The following is a 23,283-nucleotide window of genomic DNA, read 5'->3' as shown; positions in this document are numbered from 1 at the left end:
TTACTTTACTTAGTATGATGATCTCCAGGCCCATCCATGTTGCTGCAAATGACATTATTTCATTCTTTTTTATGGCTGAGTAGTATTCCATTGTATAAATATATCATAATTTTTTTATCCAGTTATCTGTTGATGGACATTTAGGTTGTTTCTGTGTCTTGGCTATTGTAAATAGTGCTGCTATGAGCACTGGGTGCATGTATCTTTTCAAATTCGAGTTTTCTTTAGATGTATGCCCTGGAGTGGGATTATTGGATCATATGATAAATCTATTACTAGTTTTTTAAGTACCCTCTATACTGTCGTCCATAGTGACTGCACCAATTTACATTCCCACCAACACTGTAGGAGGGTTCCCTTCTCTCCACCTCCTCTCCACCATTTATTATTTGTAGACTTTTTGATGATGACCATTCTGACTGGTGTGAGGTGATACCTCATTGTTGTTTTGATTTACACTTCTCTAATAATTAGCGATGTTAAGATCTTTTCATGTGCCTATCAGCCATCTGGATGTCTTCTTTGGAGAAATTATCTGGTTAGGTCTTCAGCCTATTTTTTGGTTGGGTTGTCAATTTTTTTTATTATTAAGCTGTATGAGCTTAAGCTGTTTGTTTATTTTGGAAATTAGTCCCTAGTCAGACACATTGTTTGTAAATATTTTCTCCCAGTCCATAGGTTGTCCTTTAGTTTTGTTTATGGTTTCCTTTGTGCTGCAAAAGCTTTAAATTTAATTAGGTCCCACTTATTTATTTTTGGTTTTCTTTCCATTAGTCTAGTAGAAGGATCCATAAAAATATTGCTGCAATTTATGTCGAAGAATGTCCTGCTTTTGTTTCCCTCTATATTTTTTATAGTATCCAATCTTACATTTAGGTATTTAATCCATTTTTTACTTCACTTGTGTATATGGTTTTAGAGAATGTTCTAGTTTTATTCTTTCACATGTAGCATCCAGTTTTCCCAGCACCACTTAATGAAGAGACTGTATTTTCTCCATTGTATATTCTTGCCTTGTTTGTTGCAGCTTAATTGACCATAAGTGTGTGGTTCTATTTCTGGGTTTTCTATGCTGTTGCATTATTCTATATGTCTGTTTTTGTGCCAGTACCATACTGTTTTGATTCTTATATCTTTGTACTATAGTCTGAAGTCAAAGAGTGTGATTCTCTCAGCTCACTTCTTTCTCAAGAGTGTTTTGACTCTGGAGTCTTTTGTGTTTCAAAACAAATTAAAGAAAATTTTTTTTCCAGTTCTGTGAAAAATGCTGGTGGTAATGTGAGAAAGATCGCATCGAATCTGTAGATTGCCTTTGGTAGTAGGGCCATTTTAATAATATCAGTTCTTCCAATCCAAAAACATGATATATCTTTCCATTTGCTTGTGTCATTTTCAGTTTCTTTCCTCAGTGTCTTATGTTTTTTAGTGTACAGCTGTAAGTGTGTAGAAATGCAACAGATTTTTTGTGTATGAATTTTGTATCCCTCAACTTCACCAGATTCATTGATGAGCTCTCGTATTTTTCTGGTGGCGCCGTTAGGATTTTCTATGTATAGACTTACATCATCTGCAAACAGTGACAGTTTTACTCTTCCTTTCTAACTTGGATTCCTTTTATTTCCTTTTCTTCTCTGATTGCTTCTAACACTATGTTGAATAAAAGTGACGAGAGTGGGCATTCTTGTCTTGCTCCTGATGTTAGAGGGAATGCTCTCTTTCAGCTTTTCACGGTTGAGTATGATGTTAGCTGTGTGTTTGTCATCTTTTCTACAGCCAGCAACACTTCAGATCAGGTCTACAATTCACTAACACCCACCTCCAGATATTCTATGCATGGAGGTAATGGAGAAAAGATTCCTTTAAGTGGGTTTTGGGGCTTGGAGGTGTTTTTAAAAACTTTATTAAAATGTCTAGTATAGAGTCTTCTTGCTTTCCTTCAGGTCATACTTCAGTTTGAAATTGTCTTGAACACTAGCAATGTACAAATGCAACTGATTGGATTTTCAGTTTTAAAGACATTTACTCTGGTTTCTTTGGAATCTGATGTAATTTTGTTCAGGGCTCAGTTATTACAATGTTCTCTCAGTAATCTTGGACAAGTATCAAAATGAAACACCAAGGTGACAGCAACAGTGAGTCAAGATAGAGACAGACACAAAGCATCTTCTTGAAATATAATGTTCACAATTTACATAAGCATTGAAAGGCACAAAGCACTAATGCCATTATCTGTATCACCCTTAAGCACTGCTATTATACCTTAATATTTCCAAGTACATTGTAAGAAGGATGTTGCAAATATTCCTGCCTCACCAGTTTTTATTAAATTGAATGTTCTTAGTGGGATAGAAATTATTTCAAATTAGGAGTGTTTACAATTAATTTTCACCCTATAATTTACCTTTTTCTTTCTTTTCTTTTTTTTACTTTCTTTCTTTCTTTTTTTTTTTTTTTTTTTTAGTAATAGGCTTAAGTTTCTACAGAACTTAACAGCCCAAAGGGGCCACATCTGCATGGGGAATCAAACAACAATTCTGAACATACATAAATGGTCCAGACTTTTCATAGCAGCTAGAGATTGTTCTCAATCCAGTTCTTATTTCTTTGCATTAGAACATTTTAAAAATCATTTTCCCCTTTAGCCATTGATTAACCTACCTTTTACCCCTATATTCAACAATGTTATTGAGGGGCTTCTATTTGAAAAGTTATTACTAATATAGGTTAAGAAACATGCCCACTATCTGAGAAGCTTTCAGGAAGGAAATGAAGGGTGTCAAGTGTAGAATACTGGAAATGTTGGAAATGAAATTTACAGTATTAATATCACTTCTGTGGTACCTTTGTGGAAGGAACCATTAATTTCAGCCTCATTAAGTCAGATGGCTTGGTGGAACAGGTAGATTTGAGGTGAGTCTTATAGAAGAGGTAAGTAGAAAACCAATGCTGAAAAAGGGAAAAGGAAAATGGAGGAGTTTTTTGACTGGGTAATCTTCCATGCTTTGCAAGCTGCATTTCACAGAACTGAGGGTGGGACTTGAGGGTATGAGGCTGTGAAGTTCCTACTTTACTACAACTACAGCTCCCTCACTTTTTCTGCTTTATAAATGTTGAGTTTCTGCGTAATGTTTTATTTGAAAATGGCTTACATTGCTTTTTAAAAGATTAAGAACTGCTTTTCTAGATTCTTTGTGGTCTCTTTGTGTATTACAGTAATGCAAAATGTGTATCTTTCTCAACTTTAATCTAATTATCTTTATCTAATTTTACTCATAAGTGATCCAAAAGTTTTCAATAGAATAATTCAATCTTTGGCATTTTCTGCAAGTTTTAATTTCATTCTCATTTTCTCAAGCTATAAAGTTAATTCAGAGAGTTAAACTAGAATACATTTCTTTTTTAAAAAAATAATTTATATCATTATTTATTTATTTGTTTGTTTTAGCTTTTAGATTTTTATTTCCTCTGTATAACATTTAATTTTTAAAGGATGTACACACTAGTGGCCTGTGAATATACAGTATTTTTTAGGGTATATTTAAAATGGTAATTTGTATCACTTGATTGAAAATTTAGGCTGAGAAATCAGGAGATGTCAGAACTTATGAGTATAAAGCAAAATTCTGATCCTTCAATTAATTTGCAATGTTACAAAAGCATCCTGTAACCACAGTTTGGGGAGCAATTTGCATGGCATTGTCTCTTTAAACTAGAATGTATTTCAATGGTGATTATATTTTCCTGTTTTTCTGAAATTTTATCTATTTAAGCATATAGTAAATGACATATTTCCAGAGAGTAAAAGTTTTTAGGACATCCAAGCACCCAATTTTTTTTACCAAAGCAGTTTTGAAAGAAAGATTTTTTTCCAGATGTTTTCTATATATTCCTGCTTCTTTAAACATTGTACACTACTCATAGTTTAACCTTTTCTTTACTCAAGGTTATCACCTACTGAGACAAGTTTGGTCCCTTACTCAAATCTCCTGGACTATTTTAAGTGTCTACTTCTTATTCTTCATTTTTGCTACTCCAAGGCCTTTCTCTTCCCTGTCCTGAGTGTTTACGTATAATGAAATGGTTCTTTATGTATTTTTATTAATATTAATACTGAGGCTATTAATGATAAATAATACTGCCAAAGATAAATGAAGTAATACTCTTTGCTATTCTGTCACTTTTCAGTACACGTTTATTTAAAATCCATATTTTAGGGTATTCATAATATATCAGTTCATCAATTCAGTTGGGTTTCTTACTTTTTAAATTCTTCCTTTAGTCTCTAACACATTACTTTTTTATTCCAACATTTTCATAATATTTTTAATTTTCTTTTTCTTATTATTTTATGACATAGTGTTCACTGTGAATTTAATAAACTATTTTCTTTACTTTTAATGTCACTGATATTTCAGTAAAGTGAAATCAAGCCCAGATTAGATCTTAACATATGCAACTTCTCCACATAAATTAACTTTCATTATTTATTGTTTATTGTTATAGTCAGTAATACTTTGTAGGTAACATTTATTTTGTTTCTAAACCCAATTTGAATTTATTTCTCAGGAATTTTCTTAGATAACATTTTCATTAAAATTACTGAAGTTCAGATACATTACATTTTCTCTTTGTCAACTAGTTCCACAAAGCCAGAGTCAATTTTTTATTCTGACGTTAATAATATTTAATAAATGAGGACTGTGACTAGCATATGATGCCATTATCATAATTTTAATGTATCTCATTTCTTTTTATGGATTAAAATTGAATTTCTTAAGTAATAATTGACAAGCTGTGCACTTTTGAGCATATTCTGTATATAGATTCATTTAAGAAATTTGGAGCTGTTATTAGTTCCAGTAGAAGACAAAGGAAGAGACAGAACAGAGAAGTTATATTGAGTTTATTGGGAAAACAAGGTGCATCCCTATCCAATAAAAATGTCAGAAACCAAATATATTTCACCTTGCTAGAACACATCCCTGGGGTTTGTGTGACATTGCATTGTAAGAGAAATTACCTGTAACTCTCCCTAATACAGAGACAGCCTATTGAAATTCCACTCCAGGGAAGACGACTATATAATTTGGACCCAGGAAAATTTACCTTGACGTGAGGTCGTTGATTTTTACCCCCAGAAATCATCTCTGTATTCTCTAAATATATAAAAATTATTTTTTAAGTATTTAGTACTTTTAAGAACATGGATGGTTTTCTCTTTCTTACTCCTTGATAGTTCTGGTTTTTTCTTTATTGCCTAAGCCAATTTAAACAGCAATTTTTCTCTTTGGTAGCACTCTGTGTCTTTTTCTTAGAATGACAAATTGATTTTGCAGCCTTATTTGATTCATACTCTTGTTTCTTTTTCAGCAAATAATGCCTAATCTCAGGCTTTGGTGATTATCCTTTACTTTTTAACCTTTCAAAGCTATCTACCCAACTCATTAGGGCTCCATCTTCAGTCAATAGTGGCATTTGGCAACTGGTAGAAGATGTGGCTAGCATTTTGTTTTCATCTTACTTGTTTCCTTTTCATTTTATGTAACCATTTATTATTCTTAACTTTTCTTTTAAATAACCTTTTCTTATGAAGTCTTCCTTTTAAATTCCTTTGTTTTATATATATATATATAAAATATATATGTATATATGTGACCCATCTTTAAAAGGATCTCAGTTCTGAATTTGAATAGTGAATCTCTGACATTGCTTAATTAACATTTTCAAAAATTACTGGATTAATATTTCAAGTTCTTTCTAATGGTTCTAAAGTGATTGCTATGTGTCAACACAAGAATTGACAGATTAGTACAAGTACTTTGTTCAATGGGAAGCATTCTAATAACCTTGCAAAATTTTTGTCTCTGAAGTTTTTGATTTGCATTTCATTCCTTATTCTGAAAGCAGAAGTAATTTTCTTCTTGTCAGGAATAAGTGGTGACCTTATTTACTTCACTTCTACCACAATTTTTATGTGCTATTATATAACTGAAGAAAATATTATTTTAATGTGCTGTCTGAATTTCTACATGAGGTTCTTTATTCTTTATTGTGATGTTGTCTTCAAATTAATTATAGTGTTGCCACATAAAAAATGATATAAAACACCACGCTGTAATTATTTACACTACTCAAGCATAGCATTTATTCATCTTACTTTTATAAAATCTCCAGCTGAGTTGATCTGTGATCATTATTGGCAATAATCAGTTTGCCAAGTGCAAATGTTCACTATCTGCTCTTTGCTTCTTAGTCCTTGCTTTTATATACTTTTGAAAGACTCCATTGTTTACATTTGTGATCAGCATATTCACAGTGTTATTGTACAACATGGATAATTTTATACCTTTCATATATTTTTCTTTAATGCCCTCTTTTTATTTTCTCTGTGGTCATTAGAGCTAGAAGTTATTTAGTGATACAAGTTGTTTATCCTTCCAATTGCTGAATAGTTAAGTTTTTATTATAATGGCTTAATAGCACTTTAATTGATTACCTGAAATAACAGATAATTTCCTAAAGCAATGTGCAAATTAGATTCCTTTTCAGAGCGTTTATTAAACTTGTGAATTCAATCTTTTTCTATTAAAATGTTAGTTTATCTAAATAGATTGTGAAGTTAGAAGCCAAATTCTGTTTTTGTTAAAGCATTCTATGTGCTATACAGCAAAATAGACAGCATGGAGTTTAACTGCCCTGGAATTGAAGCTGAAGATCCTTTAAGGAAGAACAGTCCCCAGAAATTAATAACAAGTTCAAGAGTAAAATCTTGAAAGTTTTAATTTTGGTTTCATCTTGTTTTTTCTCCAGAGGAGAAAATGACCCAAAACTAGGCAAAAGTACTCTGGGATATTTTCCCCCAACTTTTCACCTGCAGAGTAGTTATTCTTGAAATGCAGCCTGAGAGTCAGTCACGTGAGGATCACGTTAGGGGTTCTTACTTTAAAAGTCTAGTTCGTTCAAGTCAGAATTGGGGGAGTTGGTGCCCCGAAGTCTGAATTTTTAACTAGAACCCAAATGATTCTTAAGTATAATAGATTTAAAGAACCTGGAACATTACCAAATGATGAGATGAGTTTTTCTTTCTTTCCTTTCCTTTTCTTTCTTTTTTTCCCCTCAGCATCTATATCTCTGTTCTTTGTGATGTTGGGCTCTCATTTTCAGGACATCTCCAAGGCACTAACCCTATAATACATATGGAGAAAATGAAAAGTATCTTACTACAGTTTGTTCACTTGATTTGAATTTTACAAAACACATTTGTAAAACATACGGAAAACTTGCTTCTGAACCATTGAGCATTACTAGTCTTTATTATCCTGCCATGATCTTCTATTAATTGAGATTTTACCTCAGGAGTGAGGACTGTTTGAATGATAATACATTTACATCTGAGCACTTCACATTGTAGTTACGACGTTTTTACTATGGTATGATCTTTTAAGATTAAATATGAATGCAGAGGGGGTAATAATTTTCCTTCTACCTTTCTCAGTTCTTGGTTGAGACTCCCTGTAATAAAAGACAGATAAACAAGAGAAAAACAAGCAGAAGTTTATTAACATGTATTCAGGGGAGATACCCAGGAAAAATGAGTAAAATTCCTTAAATGGCCCCAGGTACCACCTTAAATACCGTCTTCAGCTAAACACAAAAGAAAGGTGGGGACTGGGGAATGAGTTATGGGAAGTTACCAGGAAAAGCATGGTAAACAAGGGTACAATATTTTTGTGCATATTTAAGTCACTGCCTGCTCTTTTGGTAAGAGTTTCTTTTAAGTGTCATTTCCCTATTCTGGGTACAGAGAAGGAGATACTCTTAAAATAGGTATTTCTTTTATAAATGTAAATTTTCCTTTCAAAAGGATAACTTCTACTTCATCTTCAGAGCTTCTCCTATATCTTCCCTTTCTCAAAAGTACAAGTCAAAGTAATCCTTGTTCCAAAGAGGCATATGTTGGGGTGGCGTATTCTTCTACCCTTCAGTGAATGTCATTAAAGGTTTTGAGTATGGTATCAACAGATCACTGCCCACATCACGGTATAATGTAAAATTCTTCTAACATATTATAGTCTATGTTCATTGTTCTTTTTTTTCTGTTCTGAAGTTCAAAACATTGTAGTTGTTCTTTCTTTTACTGAGTGAAATTGTTTTTCCCCAGGAAACACATAAGTTATTCCTTATACGTCTTCCCACTTATTCCCTTGAAATGAAAAGTATAGTACCTGGTCTCCATGTTGTTACAGACTAAAAATCCAAGTGTATTAAGGAAAGGTGACTTACTCTGAGTGTTGACCTAATCACCAGCAGGAATAGGATGAAATATCATGCAACCCTTGGCTTCATTTCTTGCTTCCTCATTTTTCCTGTGTGGGTTTGACCTTTTTGAAAAGGTCTTCTTTTATTCTGTGCTTAAATATGTGTGTTTAATTCCTGTCTCTCCCTCTCCTCATCCCTTTCATCTTGCCCCCTTTCCCTCCCCTCCCCCCTTTAAATGTCAGAGGACTTCTGTAGACTGTGATTTTATAATAAGGTCACAGTTGATGTCAAATTTTGGCATAAACACTTACCAATTTAATACACAGAAATTTGCTACTTCTCGAATAGCTTCTTGGATATTTTTAAAAGAACTTTTCTCTCTGTCCTTTGCTGCCCCCCTCCAAGTAATATTTGTTCAGAGGGGATATGTACACAGCACGGAAGTCTTAATAATAAGCTCAAAGTCAGTATTTTCCTTCCAGCCCTACCCCTGCAGTCCCTCCCTCCAGTGGTGACAGTATCAGTAGTTCCTTCCTTCTGTCCTCCTCCTTTCCTTTCCTTTCTTCCTTCCCCTCTCTCTCTTCTTTTCTCTCTTTCTCCCTCTTAATACTAACTGGATCCTATTTGCGATACTTTCATTTTAATATATTGTTTTGCAGCCTATGGCTTACAGTGTTTCCAAACCAAAATACAGTCTACTGCATTTTAAACAATGATTACATAACATCTCATTGTACCATAATTTCTCTGTTTCTTTAATGATCTAGCATACTATGCAAGTATATCCCTGAGTAAACTCAAAGTTTTAGGCTTGCTGGATGGTCAAATCAGTATTTATATCCACAACAGTGTACAAGTGCCTATTTCTCCAAACCTTCTCCAACACTATTGTCATATCTTTAGTTTCTGTTAATTTCATTCTTTAGGTGAAAAAAGGGTTCTCAAAATTTTGATTTGTTCATTTGTCAGTATGAGTAACATTGGGTATCTTTTGATGTTTGTTGAACATACTTAACATATGTGAGTGTGTTGTTCAGTTCTTTTCTCCATTTTTCTATTGTATTGTTAGTCCTTTTATTTTTCATTTTGGTAGAAACTTTTCATAAATTGAAGAACTTGTATTTTGTCCTATGTATGACAAGTTTTTTTCTTGGTCTCCGTTTAGGTCTATTTGTATTTTCCTTGATGCTTTCTGAATTTGATATAATGAATTAAAATGTATATTCTGAGTTCTAATTTTTATTTTTACACATCTTTTTTCTATCACATTTATGTGTCCCTTTTTAATATAAAAATACTTAACCTATCTGGAAATTGTGTTATAGTAAGGGGCAAGGCAAAGACCTAATTTATTATTTTCCCAAGTGGTTAGAGGAAGAAAAAGTTTTTCTTGACCCTTTTAGGGTCCCTGGATGGGTCTGAAAATTAAACTGACAAAGACAGATTGACAGGAGAAAAGCACTCAGTTTCACGTATGTTTTCACGTACATGAGAGCCATCACAAGAGAATGAGACTCAAAGTTCCCAGAGCAGAAAGTTTTTATATCTTTTAGACAAAGAAACAATAAATTTGTGAAGAACTGGCAAGACAAAGGGGTTTGGGCTAGGTGTAGTAAATGGTGAAGAAGTAACTCAGGAGATAAAGGTTAGTTTAACAAAGTTTGTTTGTAGATTCCTCTGGCACCTCCCTGGACTAATAAGAGTCTGTCTCCAGGAAAAGGAGAATCTATTTCTTACCTTCAGGTGGAAAGCAAGGAGCTTTTTCTATGTATACTGCTTCTTAAGTGCATTCAGCTCAAAACAGTTTTTATATCAAAGCGGCATTTTAGGGGGCAACATATTCTGGTTTCCTTTATTAGCCAGTTTTCCTAACGGCATTAACTGAATAAACCCTTTTTTCCATTGGCTTAAAATGCCACCTTTATGATACACTCTTTCCTTATGTATTTGGCCAGATCCTACATCTGTTTCATTCATTATTCCTTCCAAAGTACCCAACTTTTTTCATCATAATTTGGAATTAGCCACTTACCTAAATTCTTCAGATGATACTTGGGTATTACTACCAATAGTTGTAATCATTTTTCTGTTGATTCTTTTGGTTTCTAAGTATTGGATCACATTATCTGCAACTAATAAATTTTTTGCCTGTCTATTGTAATATTTATAGCTATCATTCATTTCTTCTGTTTCTGATATTAATGGAAATGTTTTTCCTCCAATAAACACAATACAGCCTTTTTGGTTGAGATATGTACTTTTTCTAATGTAAAGAGATTTTCCTTTTAGTAATAGTTAATAAAGAACTTTATCAAGAATTAAAGCTGAGTATTTCTAATTGACTTTTCAGCATCTATGGATTATCATCTTTAATCTATCAATGTTGTGAATTATAGTGACAGACTTTTATATTGAACTGTCTTTTTATTCCTGGACTTGAACTCTTCTTGGTCATGTTCTTCTAGTAACAGTCTCCTGAAGTCTGTATTCTCAGAGTCTGTTTAAAATGTGTCAATACTCATGTGTGAAACTGATCTTCAGTTATCTTTTGTGCTGCCTTTCATGCTTTAGTATTCATGTTATGCTGACTCTTTTAAAATAAACAAAGAGAATTTTAGAAGTTTTTTCTTCTTTTAGTTCTACTGTCTGGAATAATTTAGTATCATTTCTTCTTGGCCAGCCCTCTTAAAATATAGGACAGCCCTCTTGTCCTTCCTCCCTGCACAGTTGTCAATAGGTTATAGATTTGTAACATCCCCCCACCCCCAGCTCTTTATTTGGAAGTTTTGTCACCTTTACAGAGAAGTTGCAGGAATATGAATAGTACAAAGAACATCCCCATACCCTTTACTCACATTTGTCTGTCGATAATACCTTAGCCCATTTGTAAAGTTTGACTTTTAATAAAACTTTCCTAGAGACTTGGGAAGAATAAAACTACAGTGTTAGAGAAGTGTAACAGTTAACTGCTGATACTGGAAATGGTATTCCTAAAGTACATTTGCTCAGACCTAGCCTCTCTGTCCATTGCACGGCCTCCTCAATGCTTTGCTTTTTTGCTATCCTCCTCGTGGGCACCAGTAAGCCTGGCTTGGGAGTACAGGCCTACTTGAGTCCAACTCAAGTGGTTTATCCTCAACTCGGTGTCTTGTCTTTAGAGAGAGAAGTTTTTCGCCCTATCCTGCTGCCCTGTAGGGCCCACCTCCTTTACAGCCTCTCATGATCCTAGTGTTCTGCCTTCAAGGGAAAGCTTGCCCCCACCCATGAGGAAGAGCCATCATGGAAGGCTAATAGTACGTTTCTCAAAGCATGGCCTCTTCCTTCTTGAGTAAAAAGATCAGGCCTGTATGTGATATTCCTATAGTCTGTTCTCTGCTCCTACTGTGAGAGAACAGACCCCTGTGAGACAAGAACAGATGAATGAAAACACACACCACTCATGCTTGTCTAAGAATAAGTAATTTTCAGATATGCCATCTAAACCTCTCTATAGGAAAGAAAGTTATAGCTTAATCTACAAGAACATGGAAATAACTCTGCTAAAACATACATATATTTTATATACACACACACATACTCATATATGTATATACACACACACACATATATATGTATATATATACACATACACACACACACACATACATAATGAATGCTAGAACATAGGATTTCAGTCTGACATTTTCCTCTGTGGATTTCTTTACTTCATTCAGTTCCTCATTAAGATGTTAAATATACATACCTAAAAGGGTCCTCCAAAGTAGTCTCTTCTAAAACAAATAGACCACCTATTCTAAAGACAAATCCACATCTCTGCCCTAAAATGTACAAACTGCTTATAAATTTAAAATTGAGAAAATTTTCTAGTTTCAGAAAATTCTCAATCAGTAGGCATCTTCTGTATACAGTTGGTAAGTAAGAGCAATCACAATATTAAAAATTGAAACTGGTATTCTAGGGTCAGGATCATTGTTATTTAATTGCTCTTAATTTTATTTCATAAGACGTTCAGAGAGCTTAAAATTGTTCTCAAGTAAAAGAGTAATTCAGTATTTTGAAAATATTAATAAAAGTATACTGTTGAAGTTAATGTGTTCTTTTAAGTTCTTCCTGTGTTGTTACCTAGACAGTTGTACTATTATTAAGTAAAGGCTGTTGTTCTTAATAGGTGATTTAGCCTTAATTGTTATGAAACACTGGACAGTTTGACTTTATCAAATTCTTCGGTAGAGCCAACAGCTTTGAACCGCCTATTGAGTGGCGTTATTTCTTTATACCTAAATCACTTAAGTGTGTTATTGAATGTTATAATTGAATATTAGGCTATTCAGAATTCTTTGCAAAATACTGAAATCCAAGTACGTATTTAAAGTTTATTTCAAGGGTATAAATAGTTTCAGACAATTGTTTCCCTACTTATATTTATAAATTTTATCTAGAACTCAGCTATCCTATGCTATGTATCACTTCTTTCCTTAATGGGAACATGAGATTACACTAATATACTTCTATTTTCTAATTTGGAATCATGTTTTATTTGTTTGTCCCATCAAACTTTATCTACTGATGGTGCCCCAAAAAAGAAATAATCAAAAGCAAATACCTAAGAATGTTAGCAACTGACTGCTTTACTTTGTGTTGTTAAATATCTTTCTAATTACCAGAAATCATTAGTCATTTAACTACATGATCTTTTAATAGAGAGATGATGAATAGAAGATTTGGGGTTGTTAACCATGAAAGAAAACTGGTTAAAAACTATACAACAGAAATTAATACAAAATTGTAAATCTGCTATACTTTAATAAAAAAAATTAAAAATAACATGATTTTATTCAAGACAATCAAGGAAAAGGTGGACAAAAGAGATGAAAAATTTCAACAGATTAAAAATAATCTAAACTAAAAATCTAAAAATATTTAAAGACAGATTCTGGTGAATATTTTAGAACTGAAAAATAATATATCTGGAATTAAGGACTCACTCGTTGGGTTTAATATAATATCAAATTGGGTACAAGAAGACAGGATTATAGAACTAGAAGATGAAAATATCCCAACTTCTGATCAGATCAGCTTCCCAACACACCAAGGTTAGTTGTTATTTTTATCTGTACTTAGGCTAGTTCCCTCTCTCTTCCCCTGTATCCTCCATCCACAGCTTCTCTTTTCCCAGCTGTCTTCTTTTCTACCTATTGTTTCAAGTCCCATTTCCACATATCCCTGTTGAAGACCTACATCCTTGATCTCAGCAGCAGACAAAATTAGGAAAATTTGAAAACTGGTTCATCAATAGGTGCTTAGCAGGCCAACACAGAACACTGCTAGTCATGCTACCTAAAGTGCACAGAAGTCCACTTTGTGTGATTGTCACCAAGTAAATTTAGCAACAAACAGGAAGGGAGTACCCAGTGATACAATCTGAGTCCCAAAGAAAGAATCTTATTTCCTAGGAAATTAAGAGTAGCAAAACAGACCCCTATTTCTAGAGAAATTGAAATTAAGAAAATGAGTTATGAAACCATGGAAAGAAGCAAAACCAGGGACTGACAGCTGTGGCACAGAGTTCGTGGCATGGCCTGTACACCCAGAGTAAGGCCATGGCTCAGCTCCTGGAACTGTGCTCGTGGTCAGAATCGTTGCAGGAAAGCAGCAACACTAATGACCCCACGCCAGGTAAAGATCTCAAATTCTTAAATTTCTGCTACCTTGGAACTAAATTGTTCCCAGAATCTAGTGTAAGTGGTTTCAGCTCTGAAGCCCTCTGAGGGCTTTGAGGACAAGGAAACATATCAATCATTATACCACGTTATCAGTGTATAATTGCTCTTTGGTTCGGATTTACAAAATTAAGTTAAATAAAACTTTGTTGTTTTCTCTTGGGGCTATATATACCACCATCAGGTAAATCTTAAATTTGGCTTTGTAGGCCTAAAGTTTGGGTTGTATTCTATTCCTTGGAAGGAGACATAGAATATTAAGGTGTTAAGTTATTTAATTTTATACTAAAATATGTAGAATATGTGTGCATTTGGGTATGTGGGTGCATATGTGCGTCCATTCCTAAGTTGCCTTAACCTGTTACCAAGCCCTTATCTAACTTAACCTCAATTTTATTCTTAAAATAGGTAGAAAACAAATTTTTATCTTCAACTGGATCTTGTTTCAATATTAAAAGCTTTTAGACTGTTTTGACTCAATACTTGAATGTTATGCCTCAGAACTTTGAAATGGTAACTAATAATATAACTGCTCTTGGACTGAAAGCTTTTCAGTTAACCTTCCTCCCTTTTGTTAAAAACTGCAGGTGCCTTTTCTGTGCCTGGGTCTTGCCTGCCCGGAGAACTCGAAGTCCTTGATCTTTATTTAGTCGTTCATTCACTCATATGTTCAGGTAATATCTGAGCACTTACTCTACACCAGGTCAGAAACAAAATCACTTCCTACATTCCGTTTACCACATTCCCTTTGGCAGTCTTTATTCCAATCAGAAGAATGTTTTCTGAGCAATTCACACAAATTTTCTCTTTCGACTTGGGGTTTGATTGATGTATCAATCAAATAATGTGAGTTTGCTTGAACTATACTGTGATTACTTTTGGTGGTGTTAACAGCAGAAGTTAAAAGAAAAATACATACACGAAACAAGGTTTTCTTTCTTTTTTCCAGTTTTATTGAGATATAATAGACAAACCATACTGTAAGTTTAAGGTGTGCAGCATAATGATTTGACTTACATACATCATTAAATTATTAATACAGTAAGTTTAGTGAAGAAAAAAAAAAAGATTTTCCTTATGGTGACTTGATGGATGTCCAAGACTTTATTTTCCTCTTTTCTTCTTTAATTTCACTCAACATTTAAAACTTATTTTACATTCATTGTTTTAGGCTTCTATGTCTTTTTTTTTTCTTTGAATACTCTTGTAAGCAATGTCTGTATCTTTTAGTCTCTCTTTCTCGTGGTTTGTAATAGTAACTACTTTTTTTAAGTCGGGATTTTTGAGGTATAATTAGTTCACTCCTCTAGGTAAATTCACCTTCTTAGTGTACAATTCTGTGAGTTCTGCACAATAAGGTCGTACAGTGGCACCACAACATGTAGAACTGGTCCCTCGTGCTACTGCCCTCCTCCCACCCGGCAGCCCCCGATGTGCTTTCTGGCCATGTTGTTTTGCCTTTTCCCGAATGACATAAAAATGGAATCATATTGTATCCAGTTTTGGGGACTTACGTCTTTCACATAGCAAAATACATCTGAGATTCATTCATGTTGTTGTTTATTTGTTCCTTTTATTGCTAAATGGTATATAACACTGTGTGGTTACCAGTTTTTATCCATGCACCACTTGAAGCACATTTGGGCTGTCTCCAGCTTCTGACTCTTAGGAACAAAACCACTATAAATATGCATTTGGTAACTAATTTTTAAATGGGTACAGCTTAGAAATGAGGCACAGATGACGTAACTGTGAAAACAATCAAGTGAGAAGATACCAAAGATGTGGGCTCTCTGCTACTTTAGCATCCAGTTAACTGTGAACTTGGACAAATAATTTAACTCTCTGTGCTTACTTCTCTTGTAAAGTGTGCGTGGTTTAGAACTTATTCTAGCTTTAAAACTACATGATAACTGTGCTGTATAGGTAAAGTATTTAATCCTGTGTTCTCTAAGAGGAGAATTATATACCATCACATACATCTTTGTAAAATTAAGTTGTATGAAACCAGTATAACTAATATTTAAAATAAGAAGTTGTCTTAGTCCAATCACAAATGACTTCAAAATAATATAATTTGTTTCATAAATTTTAAATGTCATTATAATCTTGAGGTTTTTATAAACTATGTAATCCAGTTGATTTTACGTTGGGAAAGTATTTTGATAGTAATATTCTTAAATAAAACATTTGGTAAATATTTTCTTTAAAAATATTTTAGCATTTATTTATTTATTTGCTTGTTTTTAATTTAGATGGGTCTAGGGAAGACAATTCAAGCAATTGGCATCACTTACTTCTATAAGGAAGAGTGGCCTCTTTTAATAGTGGTCCCTTCATCTCTGAGGTACCCTTGGACAGAAGAAATAGAGAAATGGATCCCAGAGCTAGGTCCAGAAGAAATCAATGTTATTCAGAATAAAACTGATATTGGGTAAGAAGAACTTTTAATCTTTAAGAAAAAAAAAAGCCTTCCAGTGTGTATGTAATATATACCAGTGTTTGGAATGAAATAGCACATAATTTAGAATTAAGAGACTAATATGGAGAATTTTATTTTATATTTAAAAATATGAATTATTTATCTAAAACCAAACAGTGTATTTAGTGTCATCAGTTCCTTTATGGTATATTTTTAAAGTTATATGTAAAAAAATGTATATATATACACTTTAAAATTATTTGAATATGCCTACTTTATATATACCTTAAATATACTTTAAACTATTTTAGGGTATAAAAATAAATTTTACAATTTTTCAGTGATTAACTTGAAGCTCGTGAACTTCTGTTATCAACAACAATGGTAGGTTTTGCTTAGAAGTTGTTAGTTAATGTGCAAGTTTTATGTAAAACAAAATTAATGTTAGCCAATTTTACTTTTTATTATATCAACTTATAATTTTAATATTTTCTACATTGAAAATATTTACTTTGTGATAATTTGAAGTCCTTACTCTAAAAATCGATCATAGTATAGCTACTTCTTCTCATTTTGTTTTCTAGCCATTGGAATAAACTGCATAAATTTGAATATTAATAATTTATTTCATTGAATTTCCAGGTGAAGCATGCAAATTATCATGTTCTTAGAAGTTCAAAGTTACCGATTTCTAAGCCTCAAATAAAAAGCAATGTATCCATTAGAAATAAATGTCTGTTAATACTTGGTTAGATTGTTTGTGTGTGGTATTCTACTATATTGTATTCTCTATGATTATTAACATAAAGAAATATAGAAATAAAGTTGGCCTTTATGAGTGTGGAAGGAGGAACCAGATAAAATAGATGTCAACATTTTTCTTTCAACCTAAAACTCTAATTCAGTGAAATATTTCTTCATGGGCCCAAGGAAATTTAAACACTTTGCATGGTCAAAATAAAATGTAGACAATAATTATAAATAAATTTCCTCTCTTCTAATAAAACTACATAAAACTTAAGACTTAAGACTTTAGAGAATATAGAATTTATTAAGACCTCTATACCCATTTTCTGTTAGCTATCCCTTATTTAGAAGTTTACATATAAGTATTCTTAAAATATTTCCCCTCTATCATTTTTTATGTGTTTAGATCTTCTAATTTTTATTATTATTTTGGAAATATACTTTAGCAGTTAAATAGTGGCTAGTATTTTTATTTGAATAACACTTGGGATATGTTAGATAGCATTACAACCCCAGAGGATGACTTTTCTGCAGGATGTCAGCTAATGGTGGAAAAACTTGCCCAGTGTCTTCCAGGAACTTAAAGAAACAGCTCTAGGTATATAGCAACATGGGACAACATGTATTACTGCAAATGCGTATACCTCTTTTTGTCATACACCTGTTATGCATGGACCGTCTGCTTGTCAAGACGTGGCAGGGTAATAGCTACAGTGACCTATGACGCCCTTGTCTTCCGTATATTCCTCTTAGTATATCTAAGTTAGTTAGTAGTATTAGCCCTATACTTTTCATCAGCAGACTTTCCTATCATTTGAGTGCAGTAGGAAATTCATTAAGTCTCTATATTAAATAGATTCATTCAGGGCTTAAATGCAGTAATCCTTAAAAAAAAAATTGTCATGTTGGTACTGGCCATTTAGGAGATCTGACTTTTCTGTTGAAGGGTAGAGAACTGCAGAAGATTGACACCATCCTGTGTTTTTCACTGGTGACATAGAAAATGCAAAAGTGACATGTTTTATTGTTAATGCATTTATTTATCTAATTATTTCATTCTGCAAACTCACTGGGAGCATAGCACTGTACATAACAGAGATGAATAAGACACATTCCTTACCCTCACCAGTCTTATGATATAATAAGAGAAATAAATACATAAGTGAATAATTTCATTATAGTATGATAAAGAATATTATAGATGTATGAATTATAGAGATAGTTTAAAAGATCAGAGATGACTTTAGCCTAGTATATCTCTAGGTGAGGTTGTACCCTCCTCTCTTCCTCAAGCCTTATTGCCCCAGGGCAAGGACCATTTTTGTTGTCACTGTGATAGGGACTCTACTGGCCTTTAATGGGAGAGTTCAGGAATGTGAAATGCACTGCAGTACACTGGACAGCCGTGCAGTACTAAGTGTCATTCTGCTCAAAATTGCATTAGCACTTGAGTCGAAAAACACTGCTATCCTCTTTGTGGGAAGGCTTCATTGTATAGTCAACTAATATTTGCGTATCTACTTTTTATGTATGATTCTAGATGCATGGAAACAAACATTCTTAGAAAGTAATGTTCTTATCCTAGTAAAATGTCAAAATATTCCAAAAACCTTTTAACCAAAAATTTGGTTTTGGTTAACCAAATTTTAAATTTTGGATTCTAATTTATCATATTTGAAGATGGCAAAATCTTAAGAGATACTACGTTTTAGCAGTAGTACCATCTCTTCTTTTTCCTCCTTTATTCTCCTTTGTATTTCTTCCCAAAGAGTTATATTGTTTTTAGTAAATTGGTTACTAAGATATATTTAAAGTACATGGATTTTCTTTTCTAGGAGAATATCGACCAGCAAAGTGACAGTTCTGGGTTATGGCCTTTTAACCACAGACGCCGAGACTTTGATAGATGCTCTGAATGATCAGAACTTCAGAGTAGTTATTGTGGATGAATCTCACTACATGAAGTCCAGAAATGCAGCTCGCAGCAGGATTTTATTGCCACTAGTACAGAAAGCCAAACGAGCCATTCTTCTTACAGGAACCCCAGCTCTGGGAAGGCCTGAAGAGGTATCAACGTCCTTATACTTTGGGCTTTAAACAAAGAACTGAATCCATCACTATTTTTGTAAATTTTTAATTTTAAATTTGATGCCCCAAATGCCATTAGAACACATTGGGAATTTCTAGACAGCTGTTTATGATTAAATATATCTTTTGCCCTGACTGTATCTATTTACGTGTAAGCCTTAGCCATGCTTATAGTTATATATAAAAAATAGCTTTTACCTTTATTATGAGATTTTCATATTTAATACACATTTGTAATATTCTTCACATTTGTGTTCTTATGGTTCTTCTGTGGTCTTAATTTTCATTTATCCAGTCTATTTTACATTATATTTTACAGCTCCCTAGGGTTGGGGTTCAATCTCCTTTGTATCTTTTGTACTACATTACATAACTTCTCTCTGTTCCTCTTTCACTTCAAAATCCACATTTGGGGAGGTAGAGAGAAAATAGAAGTTATACGCAGACCAGAAGAGATACCTACTTTGAATGGAAGAATAAGGCATTTATTTGATACCCTATTTAGCTTTTACAACTCTAAGAGGCAGTTGGGGTACGGAGTGATTAAAAGGCTGGGAAGGAAAAATGAAGGATGAAACACTATAAAGGTCAGTATAACCTAGGGAAGCCCTGTCTGTTAAGGAGCACTCAGTCATAGAAAAATACACAGGCTTGTTGCTTGGTAGGGTTGTTGTGAGAATTAGAAGGAATAATGCTTTGAAAGTGCAGTGTCCTGTGCCTGGCACATAGTAAACGTTCAACTAAATGTGTCCATTGTTGTTACTGATTATTAAGCCAGGCCTGAATGATAGCTATTGCAAGCATCTCTGCTGGTATTACCAAGGGTCTGCTTTTGAATGCCACCCTGGAATTCTTCTGAAATACACAGAACAGTGCATAGCCAGTGATGATAAAATTCTCCATTTTACCTTTTATATTTTTTGCTCTTGAATACCTACTGGAAGTGGGAGAGTAGACCCCAAGTAATTTACTTAACGTTCTAAAATTACGTCACTGAGTAATGGGATTTATTATGTCCTTATGAAAAATGTATGAGATGTATCATTTAAGAAGGAAAGTATATAAAAGATATGTATATTTTAAATGATAATAGAAAAATGAATACTCAGTTATTGATTATCTAGCATAAGAAATGGAATACTGGCAGTACAATAGTGGCCCTTGTGTGCCATGTGATTACATACCAGTACCTTCACTCCTCACCCAGGATACCACTATTCAAAGCAAGGGTACATCTGGTTTTGTGAATCATGATGATTATACAATTTGGGGATGTTGGGACTCTTTAAGAAAAAAAATATAAAATTGCAAACTCTAAATTAGGAGTTCTGAAACTGGGGTGAGTCCTCTAAGTTTGTTTCTCTTTTGCAAGATTATTTTGGCTATTCTGGGTCCCTTGAATTTCCATATGAATTTTTTGTAGAACTTGGCAATTTTTGCAGAGAATCCAGCTTAGATTTTCATAAGTATTGTGTTGAATCTGTAGATCACTTTGGAGTGTATTGCCATGTTAACAATATTGTCTAGAAATCTATGAACATGGGAGATCTTTCAATTTAGTTGAGTTTTTAATTAAATTTAACTCTCCAACAGTGCTTTGAAGTTTTAACAGTATAAGTCTTATGCTTCTTTTGTGAAGTATTTTATTCTTTTTGATACTGTTGTCAATAGAATTTTCTTAATTTTATTTGTGGAATGTTTATTACAAGTATATAGAAGTACAATCATTTTTGTGCATTGATCTTGTATCCTGCAAGCTTGCTGAACTCATTTATTAGTTCTAATAATTTTTAGTGGGTTCCTTAGGATTTTCCGTATACACGATCATGTCATTTCCAAATAGAGATGGTTTTACTTCTTTCTTTCCAATCTGGATGTCTTTTATTTTATTTTCTTGCATAAATAGCCAATTCTTGCCCTGGCTAGAACTTCCAGTACAGTTTTGAATGGAAATGGGAGTTGTAGGCATCTTTTTTGTTCCTAATCTTGGGAAGAAATCAGTTCTTTCACCACTACATATTTACCATGTTAACTGTGGGTTTTTTGTAGATTTCCTTTATCAGATTGAGTAAGTTCCTTACTATCTCTTGTTTATTGAGTGTTTAATCATGAAAGGACTGAATTTTTTAAATGTTTTTTCTGCATCTACTGAAGTAATCATATGGTTTTTATCCTTTATTCTACTGATAGAGTATATTATATTAGTTGATTTTCATGTTAAACCAACCTTGCATTCTAAGAAAAATCTTGCTTGGTCACAGTATATAATCCTTGTATATGTTGTTGGATTCACTTTGTTAATATTTTGTAGATGATAATTGTGTCTATATTCATACAAGATATTGATCTGTAGTTTTTTTTTGTTATATCTTGGTTCAGTTTCTTATTATATCTTGGTATTGAAGTAGTACTGACCTCAGAGAATGAGATGGGAAGTGTTCCCTCCTATTCTGTTTTTTTGGAAGGGTTTGCAAAACTGTGTCTATATTCATACAAGATATTGATCTGTAGTTTTTTCTGTTATATCTTGGTTCAGTTTCTTATTATATCTTGGTATTGAAGTAGTACTGACCTCAGAGAATGAGATGGGAAGTGTTCCCTCCTATTCTGTTTTTTTGGAAGGGTTTGCAAAACATTGATATTACTTATTTTTTATTAAAAATTATTAATTAATTTTTTAAATTAATTAATTAATTAAAATAATTATTAAATAATTAAAAATATTTGGTGAATTTGATGATGATTTCTGGGCCTAAGCTTTTCTTTGTGGGCAGATTTTAGATTAACAATTAGATAATTCATTTTCTTCACTGAGTAAATACCTATTCAGATTGTCTGTTTCCTTTTGAGTCAGTTTTGATACTCTTTTTGTGTCTTTTTAGGAAGTTGTCCATTTCATTGATGTTATCTAATATATTGGCATCCAGTTTTCATGGAATTCCTTATAATTCTTTGTATTTCTGTGAGGTTTATAGTGACGTCCTCTTTTATTTCTGGTTTTAGTAATTTGAGTCTTGTCAGTCTAGCTAAAATTTTATCAACTTTGTTAATCTCTGTAAGAGCCAATTATTGGTTTCATTGATTTTTTTTGTATTGCTTTCCATTTTATTTAAATTCTAATCTTTATTATGTTACTTCTTCTGTTTGTTTTGGGTATAATTTGCTCTTCCTTTCCCAGTGTCTTAAGGTGAAAATTTAGATTATTAATTTGAGAACTTTCTTCTTTTTTTAATATAAATGTATACCAATATAAATTTTTCTCTAAACACTGCTTTCACAGCATCTCATTTTTGGTATGTTGTCTCCTCAGTTTCATTTATTGCAAAGTCTTTTCTAATCTCTAATTTCCCTTGTGGTTTCTTTGTTGAACAGTTGGTTATTTAGAAGTATGTTGTCATATAAAAAGGATGTAAAGCAACAAAGCCACTGTGGAAGACACTTTGGCCATTCCTTAATAAGTTAAAAATCAAATTACTGTAATACCTAGCAGTTTCCTTCCTAGGTATATACCCAGAAGAATTGAAAACATATGTTCACAAAAACTATATCCAGATGTTCATAGTGCCATTATTCATGATATCCAAAAAGTAGGAAAAAGTGTCCGTAACTGCTGAATGGATCAACAAAATGCAGCCATAAAAAGGCATAAAGTGCTGATTCACTCTACAGCATGGGTGAGCCTTGAAGACATTATGCTGAGTGAAAGGAGCCAGACACAAAGACTACGTATTTTATGATTCTATTTTTGTGAAATGTCCAAAATAGGCAAATTCATAGAGCTAGGAAATAGATTAGTGGTTGCCAAGACTGGGAGAGAGGGAGAATGGGATTAGTAATGGGTATAGATTTTTTTTTTTTTGAGTCATAAAAATGTTCCAGAATTAGATAGTAGTGATCAAAACACAACTTTGTGAATCTCCTAACAGGCACTGATTTGTACACTTTAAAAGTCAGAACAATAAAATCGGAATATGAATTTATATCTCAAGCTGTTATTTTTAAAAAATATTAAAATAACAGGCACTACTATGTACAGCCTATTAAAGT

General features: G+C 33.0%; 1 protein-coding gene across 4 annotated transcripts in view; it reads left to right on the top strand.

Moving 5' to 3' along the window:
- ZRANB3 (zinc finger RANBP2-type containing 3) overlaps nucleotides 1–23,283 on the top strand; it is a 207,197-nt gene that overhangs the window by 90,451 nt on the left and 93,463 nt on the right. For 3 of the 4 annotated variants that reach the window (XM_032479349.1, XM_032479348.1, XM_032479347.1), the window contains 2 exons: nucleotides 16,235–16,413; nucleotides 18,984–19,215. In XM_032479349.1, the coding sequence (XP_032335240.1) occupies nucleotides 16,235–16,413; nucleotides 18,984–19,215 (411 nt within the window). Of the gene's footprint in view, nucleotides 1–14,566; nucleotides 14,654–16,234; nucleotides 16,414–18,983; nucleotides 19,216–23,283 lie in introns of all 4 variants that reach the window. The other variant, XM_032479350.1, reaches the window with a different exon arrangement.

Source organism: Camelus ferus, chromosome 5 (genome assembly GCF_009834535.1).
Source record: "Camelus ferus isolate YT-003-E chromosome 5, BCGSAC_Cfer_1.0, whole genome shotgun sequence".
NCBI classification, from domain to species: Eukaryota; Metazoa; Chordata; class Mammalia; order Artiodactyla; family Camelidae; genus Camelus; species Camelus ferus.
Note: the sequence above shows the minus strand (reverse complement) of the source record. Positions and strands in the feature narration are given on the sequence as shown.